Source organism: Macrobrachium nipponense, chromosome 8, assembly GCF_015104395.2.
Source record: "Macrobrachium nipponense isolate FS-2020 chromosome 8, ASM1510439v2, whole genome shotgun sequence".
Lineage (NCBI taxonomy): Eukaryota > Metazoa > Arthropoda > Malacostraca > Decapoda > Palaemonidae > Macrobrachium > Macrobrachium nipponense.
This window is the reverse complement of record NC_087203.1, coordinates 49,097,537-49,111,785: the sequence shown is the minus strand read 5'-3', so window position 1 is coordinate 49,111,785 and position 14,249 is coordinate 49,097,537. Positions and strand designations below refer to the sequence as shown.

Genomic DNA, 14,249 nt, shown 5'->3' with positions numbered 1-14,249 from the left:
CCTTTCTTTGGCACGCTGAATAAGCGACCTTGAAATTTTAGATGTTTGACTCTCGCAATAGCGTCCTTTCTGAAGGAGAGGTTCTCGCGTAAATCTGTCAATTCCTTTGACGGCATCTGATGAAATGATTTGATTGGAGGAGGATCTTTGATCCAACTCCAGCCTAATCCTTTGGACACTATGCTCTGTGCCCAATCGTTGCCATCGTAGATAAAAGGGATAAATCCTGAGATAGCACAGCACAAGTAAAATCTGCGTCTTGACGCTAGCCGCTAAAATTAAGGATGTCCGCTAGGGGCGCTGCTGTCCGTGCGTCCTCTAGTAGTAGTAGTAGAGGCTGCATCGCCCGTTGGTATCAGCTCTCTCTTGGGGGGATTCTGATAGGAAGTTCTAATTGGTTGTTTTGTCTCGTGGTAGTGTTCCACACTCGCCCCTATATCATACCGACACTTCTTTTTAAGAGTGAGCGAGTCAGTTTTACTGACATTTTCTTAATTTTGTTTTTCTTTGGTAATTTTAGGCTAATTTTACCTAGAAAGAATGATATTAAGGATACTTTCATAGGCCGACGCGAGCTGAGCCCAGAAATGTATTATTAAGATTTTTTACCTAAATACCTAGAAAAGCAAGTGTATGATTATCTTTGATTTCAGAAGTAAATTCTATATTAATATGCTAACTATTAAGTTACAGTCAAACCTTGGTTTTTGTACACCTCTCTTTTCGTAGACTTTTTTCTATGAAATTTTGTCTCAGTTATAATTCATTTTCTCAGTTTTCGTACACATGGAAATGCTCCATCCAGGGCCCAGTGTGTGAACAGGCTCTGTATCGAGCGCCCAAAGAAACCATCCCATCTTCTTTTATGACCCATTCTACTTTTTTGTTTGTTGTTTTTGTGCTCTTTTATTCGAGTGCAACTGCTAAATAAGCCATCATGGGGCCAAAGAAAGTTTCAAGTGTTGGCCCTTCGGCAAAAAAGGTGGGAATCAAAATTTAAGAAAGAACTCGTAGCACAGTGTTAGAGGAAGTTGCATGCCGATCTCAGTAAGAAAATACCTACAACAAGCACTGCTGTTAGTGAATTTAAGGACATGTTTGCAAAGTGAAATGACGTAAAAAATTTTGTAGAGAATTATCATCCCAACAAAGAAGTTGTAATCAGAAAACTCTGGCCTGATGCCGTATCCGCCAGAGACTTCAAGGGATTTGACGTGGGCGAAGCTGGTGCTGCAGTGTCAGAAACAGTTGACGATCCCGAAACTGTTTTGGAACCAGATCTTGACGAGATTGTTGCACTCGGCAATTCCATGGGGCTGGTCGTCGACGAGGACGACATCAATGACCTTCTCGAGGAGCACCAAGAGGAGCTCACGACGGATGACCTGAAGGAGTTGGAGGCCATGCAACTTAACGTCGTTCAAGAGGAGTTCTCTAGCAGCGGAGAGGAAGAGGAGGAGGAGCCTATGACAACGGCAGAAATTAAGGATATTCTGGGCGCTTTTCATAAAGTGCAATCGTTTATCGAAAAAAAGACACCCCGAAAAGGCTCACACAGGTCGTATGCTTGCGCAGTCCAATGACGTTTGCCGCTGAGGCGGTTTCAGGAAAATTGTGAAAAGTAGGCAGAAGCAATCTTCCTTTTGGATTGTTATTTTTTAAAGAGGCCTTCAGCATTAGCAGGAGTAAGCAAAATGGAAGAACCAAGTGAAATAAAAAAACAGAAAGTTGAAAGCATAAAAGGAAGAACCAAGTGATAAAAACAGAAAGTTGAAAGCAAAAAGGAAGAACCAGTGATGAAAAACAGAACGTTTGAAAACGTGATGAAGTTGAAATTTTGTGTAAAAAAAAAAAAGAAAAAAAAAAAAAAAAAAAAAAAAAAAAGCCTACGTAAAAGTAAAAAAAAAAGTAAAAAATAAAAAAAAATGATATTGTTAAGATACAATAAAGTTTGTTCATACTTACCTGGCAGATATATATATATAGCTGTTATTTCTCCGAAGTCCGACAGAAATGTCAACTCCCGGCACACACAGTGGTCGGCCAGGTGGTTAGTACCCATTCCCGCCGCTGGGAGGCGGGAGTCAGGAACCATTCCCATTTCTATCCAGATTTTCTATTCCCACTGTCTCCTGAGGGGAGGTGGGTGGGTACTTTGATTATATATCTGCCAGGTAAGTATGAACAAACTTTATTGTATCTTAACAAATATCATTTTGTTCATGAAACTTACCCAGCAGATTAAAAAATATATATATCTGAATCCCACCTTTGGAGGTGGGGAGGGACAGAAAAGGATTTTAGGAAACACATTGCGTGCAGATGATTGACATCTTGGTTCCTTACCTGTTAGCATAGCTGACTTCGTGATTATTGTGCACCCAAGTCTGCTACTGCTTTACTAGAGTCTCCAGCAAGGTAGTTACCTATGTAGCTGGCGAGTTCTAGATGATCTGTCAACGGGAGCGTGACCACAATGTGACTAGACCATATTGACCATACCATGGAGGGCTAAGAAGTAATATATATCACCACCTGACCAACCTAGCCAAAGTTAAGGATATCTAACTAAGGCTTAAGATTGAGAAGACCGCCACTGGCGGCCAACCCAATAAACATAATTAACAACTCTTCCTAACCATTTTCTATAGGATAGGATGAGCGATACTTCTTGCCCCCAAGATTGTGTCTGTAGACACGTATGGCCCCAGCGAGCAGCAAATCTTATATGTCGTCTTCACATCCCGCAGGTATTGTGAAATGAACACAAAGTTGCTTCACTAAAACGTGGCACTCAGGATGATACTGAGTGCCATGCTCTGTTGAAATGCTTCCGAGGCCGCGCCCTCACCTCGTGAACATTCAGTTAAAAGATTTCAAATCTTTGTCCAAACATGACGAATGAGCTTTACTTTAAAAGAACTCATCACAATAACGCCAGGGTGTTCTTCGACCTGGGCAAGTCTGGTCTTTTACGAAACACCGCAGATTGTCCGAAGGACCTCCACTTTCTTTAGTTTAACTAGATAAAACTTGAGGGCCCTGACAGGTCACAGGACTCTCTCTGTTTCTTGCCTAATAATCCATAGCACCCCTTGATTTCCAAGCTTCTGGGCCAAGGATTAAACAGGTTTTCATTCTTTGTAAAAACAAAAGGCTTAGAGAACACACCGCATTATGTCCTCTAAACCGCCAAAACCTCTGATGATGTATTAAACTCACTAACCCTCTTTGTCTTATCTAGAGTGGTTAGAATTTTGGTCACATGCAAAAAGTTACACAGGAAATATTCTACAATTTCGAGATTTCCACAGACCTCATAGATCGTAAAGGGCTTTGTTGTTTGACAGATCCAAATATCTGAGCGAAGGAAAGGCCGCCAACAACCTACTTCCGTATTCTACAATAGTTGAGACTGCTAGTACATCCCATTCTTCCGACGGAAAGGGAAGATGGTAATGTAATTCACAAAGGTCGAGGTGGAGGAAAAACCATTCTTCCTGCCCTATCTCCAGAAACGGCCCAATTTCGATTGGTACACTGCAAGATAGGCAGAACTGCTTTATCTTGGTAATGACACTAGCCATTAGTCTTGAAAAACCTCTTATTCTGGTCACTTTCTTGACAGTCTGAACGCAGTCAGACTCAGAGCCGAACGGTTTAGAGATACCTCTCGAAGTGAGGCTATTAGAGTAGCCCACGACTTTTGACATACTTCTAAGGAAAGAATACTCAGGAACGTCAGTAGTTGCTGCCGTCGATAGAGAAGCTTTGCACGGACTTCCTTCAATCGTGCAGCTAACCTCTGGAGGATCGATACGTTCCGTGCCTGTGGCCATCAATGGCTCTCTCTTCTTGAGATGTGAGAGAGCTGTGGAATTGTCAGAGTTGATCTGAACCACTCGGCCAAAACTCATTCTTCGAGGAACTGGAGAGTCAACCAAATTGCTTCCAATTCTTTTAGATTATGTGGCAGGACCTCTGAACCTCTGTCAGGATGCCTGGCACCATCTCGCTATCACTTGAGTGATCATTGAACTACTGAGAGATGTTCAGAATCATTACTCGATCTTTGATGTTACTTCAGTTTTCCGGAAGTACCAAAACAGTAGAGGTCTGAATTGCAGTCCTTTCAGGGAAAAGAAGCTTCTTCAGCGAGGAAATGGCTCCCCAGCAGATTCATCCATTACCTCTCTTAAGCATGCTTCCTTCCTAAGAAGGCTGCGCTCTTCACAATTAGGAGAGCATTATTTATAATGCTATGCTGCAGTAAACTCGTACCTAGAATTCTGTTACAGTGCAGTAAACAGCACCAAAAAGCCTAATAGATATCTCTGTTAAAAATTGTTTCGCAAACGAAGGCAATGTTTATTCAATGCATGTTAGAATCTCCCTCAATCCTAGGCAAAGTCCGTGATTGTAGGGCAGAGATACGGTTCGTCAATCAATCCCGCGGGAGAGAGAGACTTAAACGACCGCGCACAACAGCAAGCTAGCTGATACTGAGTTGGTGTACAGTTACAGCAGCTTACGTTCACCTTCTCGCAGTATTATGCCTGAGTTGCCAGCTACTCCATATTACGAAGGAATAGATTTTTCATTATTTGAACAGCACGAAACTCTCAAGTTGGCATATTTAAGCGAGCCAGAATCCGCTAAATAAACGAAGCTGAATTTTGGTTGTCATAACACTACGCTTAAATAACCAAAAGCTAACAAATCGGAAACTCCTGGAAGGTTGCAGGGAGTACCGATTAAATATACTGCGTCATCTACAACGACAGCAGCTATCAATGGTCGTCTCGCACTACTCTGCCTGAGTTACCAGCTACTCTATTCTACGAAGGAATAGGTCTGTTACTATTATCGATTAGAAGAGAATTCTCAAGCAGGCATATTTAAGCGAAACCGAATACGCTAGATGCAGAAGCTGAGTTGGTGTTGTTGTAACAATACATTTTAATTTTAGCGTTGTCCTTACACCGGAAACTCCTGGAAGTTTGCAGGAAGGACCGATTAAGTACACTTAGAATACGAGTCCTTTCGGTTACTATCCGTATCAGTAATTACGATGTGCGTATATGACTTGATCCATACAGTAGTAATATAACGCAAAGATAAAATACATAAGTATTGTAATCACTTGGACAGCTAATTCTCTACTACATTCTTTCCTCTGCAAGGAAGAGAGAGAGTGAAAATATACTGTATTCGTTCTTCCAAACGAACGAATTAAAATTATTCGAGGAATCTTCTCAAGTGAAAACCGAGGACCGAAAATGACAGTTCAAACTTCTTATGTTATTGTACCTAAACTTCATTCTATTTCGTGGAAGAGACTCTGACTAATGAATGAGAGCTCTTCCGATGGTAGTCCATTTCATCAGGAGTTCGCGCAACTTTTGTTGACGAAAGGAGAGACCTCCTTGGAGCGTCGACCAGACTGGAAAAGTCACCTTATTCCGATGCGAGAATTCTTACACCGATATGTTTCCTTGTATCCCACCCAATGCCTGCCTTGCCACATAGTCTTGACAGAGGCTGGGCAAAAGAAGTCTTTCTTTGCGCTTTTCTCGACTCCATCCAATCTTGAACCTTTTTTAAAAGCTATTTTCGTTGAAAGAGACTTCTTCATTTTAACAATTATGATATTGTTAAGATACAATAAAGTTTGTTCATACTTACCCGGCAGATAAATATATATATAGCTGTATTTCAGAGAAACACAGCTATACATACATCCGCCGGGCAAGTTTTATGAACAAACCAGGAATCTTGTCGGTTTTCGATAACGAAAACTGAGAAGGAGGATAGCGAGGAGCCACAGGTTGGAATTCGTCTCCAACTGAAGCTCGAAGCAAAAGAACCAATACCTGATAATCAGACGAAGCTGACGTAGAAGGTGGTCCTCGTCAGTTTCTTCTGACATCCTACTAAGTCGTCCTTCTTCTATATGAGCGGGCCCAGAGGGGACTTCCCGAAGAACGGTGATATAAGGTCCTGTTTCGATTCAATCCTTGATGAAGATTGCTGTTGTGACGTAATAGGTGCTTTCTGAATATTAGTCACTAAAAATTCCGATATAGAGGTAATAATTTCTTGCACTCTCTCGATGGGAGTCTCTACGAAAGTCAGTTTGTCAACGAGCTTGCAGACAAACATCACGTTGTGATCCTGATGAATGTCCACAAAACGTCCATTCGAGCGTCACGCTCAACGTCCATCCGAGCGTCACGTTCAGCGTCCAGCTGAGTGTCACGCTTGACATCCAGCTGAGCGCCACACTCGGCGTCCAGCCGAGCGTCGCGCTTGGTGTCTAAATAAGCGTCCAGCTTAGCATCTATAGAAACGTCACGCTTGTAAACACCACGCTCCCTCAGGGTCGAACTAGGAGCGTCGAGTATCTCAGCTTGCAACACACCTTGGTTTGCAACAAAAATAACCCCTTGAATAGTAGGGAGAGCTTTCTTCCTCTCGATATAAGAATCTTATGGAGGAAGTTTCTCATGTTTTTTACATAACGGCAGGTGAGACGCACTAATCTAGAAGGCGTAGCAACCGGTGAAAGAGAAGAGCGATCCGCAGTTGCGGGAGACCGCTTAGATCTTTTAATGGCAATATATCATCTTTTCTTCTAGAACGCGGTTCTGCCTGTCTCCCAGTCGGCAACGAAGCAAGTCGATGTTGCATCAAACGGATGACCCTCTTTTCTAGAATGTTCCTTTTCAGGTGAAAAGCTGATACTATGAGAAGGAGAGGAGCGAGAGAAAGCCCTATTAATTCCTTCCACCTGGTCCCTTCACAGCTCTATTCTTGGAGCGACAGGGGGTTCAAAGACGTCATCGTCTGATGACGTCCTGGTTCTCTTTTGAGGCGTCCATGCAGCAAAACTCTCAGGTGACGACCGCAAAGCAGCAAAAGAGAAAGGACGTGAAGCGTCCTCTTCCCTGAGATCAAAGACACAGGCCTCCCGTGCGACATCTTTCGTCTTTGATCTTTTTTGCGGTGGAGAGTAGTCACGTATAAAGGCGAAGCCCGTAAAGCAGAAGGAGTGCAAAGAGGCTCTGCGTACTCCTCTAAGAAACTACTGACGATGGCCACCTGTGCGACATCTAACGTCTTTGTTCTTTTCAGAGGACATGAGCGTCTTCTCATGCTCCAACTAACGTCGGGAGGACGCCTACACAAAGGCAAGAAGCCGTAAAGCAAGAAGGAGCGCAAAGAGGCTCTGCGTGCTCCTCTAAGAAACTACTGACGATGGCCGTCTGTGCGACATCTAACGTCTTTGTTCTTTTGTCAGGACGTGAGCGTCTTCTCATGCTCCAACTACTGTTCGGGGAGGACGCTAATAAAGGCGAAGCCCGTAAAGCAGAAAGAGCGCAAAGAGGCTCTGCGTGCTCCTCTAAGAAACTACTGACGATAGCCGCCTATGCGACATCTAACGTCTTTGTTCTCTTCAGAGGACGCGAGCGTCTTCTCATGCTCCAACTACTGTTCGGGGAGGACGCCTCTAAGACGAAAATCCCTCATGGAGGGAACGCGCACGAACACACTCTTTTGCAGCCTGTGGCTCGTACAGGTTCTGCTAAACAAAGGGACGCCAGATCAATGTGGAGACCCCGTAAACCTCCTTCGGCTTTCGACATGCCCTCTCCCTGGTCCTGGGAGTCCGACAGAGGTCCAGGCCTAGAGGTATTATAGGGCCGATCTGACTCTCCCTCTCGACGAGAGAGAGGACGTGAAGCGTCCTCTTCTCTAAAGCTTCTTTTTAGAGGGCGCGAGTCCTTCCCAGAGCTCCAACCCCTGTGCGGGGAGGACGCCTCGGAGGACGAGAAGCAATCTTTCATGATCCGTTCTCGTGCACTATTTTTTGGCAGCCTGGGGATCGTCTACAGGTTCTGCCGAAGGGACGCCAGATCGGTGGGGGTTGTTTCCCGTACCCTCCTGCGGCTTTCGACATGTCCGTCTTCCTGGTGGGCTTGGAAGTTCGACAGAGGTCCAGGCCTAGAGGCATTATAGGGCCGATCTGACGCCCCCTCCACAACACTGGGGGCACTACACTTCACAACACTGATTGGAGAGCAAGCACTTTAGATTCCAAATTACGAATGGAATCCACAATAACAGAAAAGGGCATTCTTTCGTAGACATAGCCTAATGGCTCGTAGGCCAAACTACAGGGTTAGGCAAAACAAAGTCTCTGACAGAAAGGTTAGTAGGTTCATTACCCTGACTTCTGTTTACTAATGCAGTTTCTTGAGGAAGACCCCGTGATTCAATCCCGCTCTAATTTGCGTACATACGAATCATCTGTCTTCCCTTCGGAATCAGTCAAACTCTCACACGTCTTACATCGATTTTTCAATAAAGAAAAAACGTTCTCAACCCCCGTGCATACCAAATGAGGATTTACCGACATTTTCGGTAGCCTCACCTTACTTGTGCAGACAACACAGTCTGAATTCTGAAACTAGCCGAACTAGATTCAGACAAGTTAAACAAAGGTTAATTAAATTACGATAGCGTATGCCTAGCCACACATCCAAGTCAATCATTCAAAAGAGAATTAGGATACTTAAGCGGCAATGGAGAATCAAAATCCTGGTCGGAGGTAATGAAAACAGGTGTTTTCATTACGAGCGACAGAAAAAATCTGGATAGAAAATGGGAATGGTTCCTGACTCCCGCCTCCCAGCGGCGGGAATGGGTACTAACCACCTGGCCAACCACTGCGTGTGCCGGGAGTTTTGAAATTTCTGTCGGACTTCGGAGAAATACAGCTATGTATATATCTGCTGGGTAAGTTTCATGAACAAAATTTAAAAAATTTTTACGTAATTTCTAAGTTAAGTGTTACAGTTTTGTTAAGGTGTTTCGTAAATGTTAGTTTTATAGTTTTCCTTAAATTTTTTATGTGTTTTCGTAAAGTTAAGTGTACGTACGTACGTACGTACGTTATCTGCCGTTTGTCCTCCTCCTCCTCTGCCGCCACTATCGGAGATAGCCTCACTCGAAAGGTAAGCTTCCACATTTTACGTTACAGTAATAATATTTCTTGTAGTACACTAATATACACTTTATTTACAAGTTTTGGATTTTTATTCTTAATTTAGGTATTGAATGGTCCAAATTGTTGTAGTATTTCATTGTTTATAGGTCAATTTAGCTTTATTATGAAATTTAATGGGGTGGAGGGCTTGGAACGGATTAGCCATTTTACATGTAAAATGTGTTCCAAGATACGAAAAACTCATTATACGAAGGCCGCCTCGGAACGGATTAATTTCGTATCTCGAGGTACCACTGTACACATGTACATATATGTATGTACACATGTGCATGTGTATGTGACACTCCTTTTCATAAAAACTTCCTCACACCTCTCTTTTCTTTCTCTTATCCCTCCTCGAGTGCATTAAAACTGCTAATTGAAATACAGAGGCTACTACACCAACAGGCATCCTGGGAACAACTGAGGTTTGGACGGCAAACATTGCCTGCAAACAGTTTCACAGCTGTTTGCAAACTGTTTACAAGCAGTTTCCCAGAAACAGTTTGCAGTTTCCCAGAAACTGTTTGCAAACAGTTTGCAAACTTTGTTTCCAAAGAATGTTTCCTAGTGTGGTCAGGCCTTAATGCTTAAGCTAAAATATAACAATGTGGTGCAAAGGCCACTAGGAACAATGTAAGAAAAACACAGACTAAGTGTTTGCAGATCTCCACTACTGTACATACTTTCTGAAATGAGCAACCAACAGACTCAGGAGTTCACACTGAATAATAAAACTCATAACAGAATAACACAAAATTTGTGGGAGTACTCTTACTAACACCGAAGATGATTTCCAGTCTCAAAAAAGCCATCTCATTGTCCCTGTAAATTACTGTGAGGGTATGGACATAGATAGGAACACCATCCTCATCCCACAAATTAAGGCCCTGTAAATGCAAGAGATTTCCCAAGTATATGGCATCAGAGTTAACCCTTAAATGCCGAGCCGGTATTTCCAAAAGTGTCTCCCGTATGCCGGCGGTGTTCGGGAGTGAGCACCGAAGCAGAAAGAAAGTTTTTTTCAAAAAATCACAGCACGCTTAGTTTTCAAGATTAAGAGTCCATTTTTGGCTCCTTTTTTGTCATTGCCTGAAGTTTAGTATGCAACCATCAGAAATAAAAAAAATATCATTATCATATATAAATATTGGAATATATGACAGAGCAAAAAAAATATTTCATATATAATTGTATATAAATCGTGCTGCAAGCAAAACGGTTAAAGCTAATGAGCTAATTATTTTTTCGTTGTATTGCCATGATTTTGGTATATAACAAATTGTAAAACGATCAAAGCAACACAGAGAAAATATTATCACAATATGATGCATGACTTCATAACGCGCGGACGTAAAAAAATAATTTCAAAAATTCACCAAAAATCGAAATATTGTGCTAGAGACTTCCTGTTTGTTGCAAAATTAAGGTAATTCATTGAATATTACTAGACTGTAAGTGTTGTAGCTTACAATTGCAGTTTTCAACCATTTCTGTAAAGTTAAAGTTGACCGAAGGTCGAATTTTTTCTATCGTGATTTATATGAAAATATTTCAAAAATTATAAAAGCTACAACCATGAGTTATTTTTTGTTGTATTCTACATGAAATTGCGCACATTGTCATATATAAAACTTTATGTAATGGCTAATATAAAATGGTGCAAACATTACGACAATCGGATGAAAGAATTTGTTTTTTTTGGCAGAGTTACCACGCAGACGCAACGAAAAAGTTTTTTTTCCAAAAATTCACCATAAACCGAAATATTGTGCTAGAGACTTCCAATTTGTTGTAAAATGAAGGTAAATTATTGAATATTACTAGAATGTAAGAGTTTTAGCTTACAATTGCGTTTTACGACCATTTCAGTCGAGTCAAAGTTGACCGAAGGTTGAAATTTTGGCACTTATCGTTATTTATATGAAAATATTTCAAAACTGATAAAAGCTACAATCATGGGTTTTTTTGTTGTATTCTACATGAAATTGCACACATTTTCATATATAAAACTTTATGTAGCAGCTAATATAAAACGGTGCAAACATTACGACAATCGGATGAAAGAATTTCTGATTTTTTCGACAAAGTTACCGCGCGGACGTAAGGAAAAAGTTTTTTTCAAAAATTCACCATAAATCAAAATATTGTGCTAGACTTAATTTGTTGCAAAATAAAAGTAAATGATTGAATATTACTAGAATGTAAGAGTTTTAGCTTACAATTGTGTTTTTCGACCATTTCGGTCGAGTCAACATTGACCGAAAGTTGAAATTTTGGCACTTATCGTGATTTATATAACAATATTTCAAAACAAATAAAAGCTACAACCATGGGTTGTTTTTTGTTGTATTCTACATGAAATTGCACACATTTTCATATATAAAACTTTATGTAATGGCTAATATAAAACGGTGCAAACATTACGAGAATCGGATGAAAGAATTTCTGATTTTTTTGGTAGAGTTACCGCGCAGACGTAAGGAAAATGTTTTTTTATTTTTCATAAATTCACCATAAATCGAAATATTGTGCTAGAGACTTCCAATGTGTTGCAAAATAAAGGTTAATGATTGAATATTACTAGAATGTAAGAGTTTTAGCTTACAATTGCGTTTTTCAACCATTTCGGTCGTGTCAAAGTTGACTGAAGGTTGAAATTTTGGCACTTATCGTTATTTATATGAAAATATATAAAAACTGATAACAGCTACAACCATGGGTTGTTTTTGGTTGTATTCTACATGAAATTCCGCACATTTTCATATATAAAACTTTATGTAACGGCTAATATAAAACGGTGCGAACATTACGACAATCGGACGAAAGTGTTTCTGATTTTTTCAGAAGAGTTACTGCGCGGATGTAAGGAAAGTTTTTTTTCAAAAATTCACCATAAGTCGAAATAGTGTGCTAGAATTTTTCCAATTTGTTGCAAAATGAAGGTAAATGATTGAATATTACTAGAATATAAGAGGTTTAGCTTACAATTGCATTTTTCGACCATTTCGGTCGAGTCAAAGTTGACTGAAGGTTGAAATTTTGGCCCTTACTTATATTATTTATATGAAAAATATTTCAAAAGAATGAGAAAAAGCTACAAACCATGGGTTGTTTTTTGTTGTATTCTACATGAAATTGTGCACATTATCATATGTAAAATTCTATGTAACGACTAATATAAAATGGTGCAAAAATTTCGTCAGTGACAAAATAATTTCTGAGATGAGTCGCTGATGCTTTTTAGTGCGAGAAGAAAGAAATTCGCGCATGCGCGCCTGGGTAATGCTTGTAAACAAAACAACAGCTTGATCTGTGAACTCCCAGCATCCGGCAAGGTGCGATTCAAAAGTTTTCGCTAAGTAGGCCTATAACTATTTTTCCGCGAATTTTTAACAAAATTTCTTGCACCGACGTATCATACATCAATTAAGCACCCAACAGAATTTTCGTCGACGTTTAATATGTCCAATAGGCGTTTAAGGGTTAATATGTAACAATGAAGCCTGGGAAGTGAACAAAGATTGTGGATTTTGCATAAAAAAAGAAAATATTGTTGTCACTTCTCTTTCCACAATACTCAGGACCAAGGCCCCACTAGGTACTATTAGCATTAGCTGAACAAACATTATTCACGACAATAATTACAGACATGAAAATACATTCCTTTCAATACACTACCATCACATGAATAAAACAAAGTATTTGCTTAACACCCACTCTAACAATGCACGATACACATTTGAAAACTCTCTAACCACTAACCAAGCTGTTTGCAGAGCTGTACAACAGCATTGAAGGTTTTGATAGAAAAGTCCACCCTGAAGTCCATGTATCGAAGATCTGACAGTTGTACTCGCAATGTTTTGTGCATAGGGGTGAACTCAAGCTGGGCAGCAGCACCAACACCATACTGGTCCAGCGTTGAACGGGTGTGGGTGAGCCACATATTCTTTTTCGGCCACCATAGCGCATGATCTGACCAATCAATAGCTATGTCTGAAAGAGTAACAAAAACAGAATATTAAAACTAACATGTGGTATTATTCGAGAAAAACTGACAAGCTTAAATTTGTGCAACTGAAATTAAATAAAGTACATAAATGAATACAGGTAGTGTTTGAGTTATAATAATTCGTCTTGCAAAAATTCAATTTTGTGATGGGGTTTGCAATTAATACAAATGCAACAATATTTTGAAAATATTTTTAAATTGTGTTCGTGACGGGCGCAGACAGCAGGGTACAATCAGCCAGTGAGAGAGACCAAATTACATAGACTAACTTTTTCCCTCCATCTCTTCATCACATCTTCTAGTTAAGTACGTTAAAAAAGAAAAAAGATAATGATAAAAGTATTGTTGTTAGTAACATTATACTTTGTGTAAATGCGTACAGCCATACACAACTGAACAAGAAGCAGCTGTTTTGCTAAGAACAATCGAATCAGATAACGACAGCCATTTTATTTGCATTTCAACCATTGTACGTTAGTAAACAATTACATACTGTGGTTATGTTACAAATGATGTCAAGTAGAATAGGAATGACATATTTATACATTATACTCTTACTCCCTAAGGAGAAAAGATTGACAAGGAATTACGTAGAGTACTGTTAAATTTAAGCTGCAGGTTGTAGCTGAAGCTGAGAAAACAATGTTCAAGCTGTTATGACTATAAATTATGCACCATCAACATGGATGAAACTCCCATAAACTTTGATATGCCATCAGACTCAACCATAAATGAGATTGAGAGAAAAGTATTTCAATCAAAACTACAATTTACTGTTGTTTTCACACTGATTAAAGAAAAATACGTAAAGCTGGTATTATGATGGAATCATGTGAAAATAGTGAGCGAATCTGCTTTTTTTATTACAAAAAAAGCTTGGCCCCACTGCAGTCTATTAAAAAAAATAACTAAATTAGTTCACAACAAGATGTATTCAAATCGGGTCTCGGAGCTCTCCCCCTGCAGATTCTCCCCCTCCCCCCAGAGATGTTCCCCCCATAGATATAGAGGGGAGAGATTGGATAGACAATTGACGATTGCATGCACATAAGATGCCATTGTTATGCAATGATTCTGAGGGATGGCAGCAGCAGAGACCAGCAACAACAAAACCACTTCTGGTACCTAATATACTGGGCCATCAACGTGTTCCATAAAGAAACGGGATCACATAAGCACAAGGGG

General features: G+C 40.3%; 1 protein-coding gene across 7 annotated transcripts in view; it reads right to left on the bottom strand.

Moving 5' to 3' along the window:
* The window catches only part of LOC135222767 (unc-112-related protein-like), a 466,776-nt gene that overhangs the window by 228,262 nt on the left and 224,265 nt on the right, over positions 1-14,249 (bottom strand). For all 7 annotated transcript variants that reach the window (XM_064261019.1, XM_064261018.1, XM_064261022.1 and 4 more), the window contains one exon: positions 12,815-13,048. In XM_064261019.1, coding sequence (XP_064117089.1) covers positions 12,815-13,048 — 234 coding nt within the window. The remainder of the gene's footprint in view (positions 1-12,814; positions 13,049-14,249) is intronic.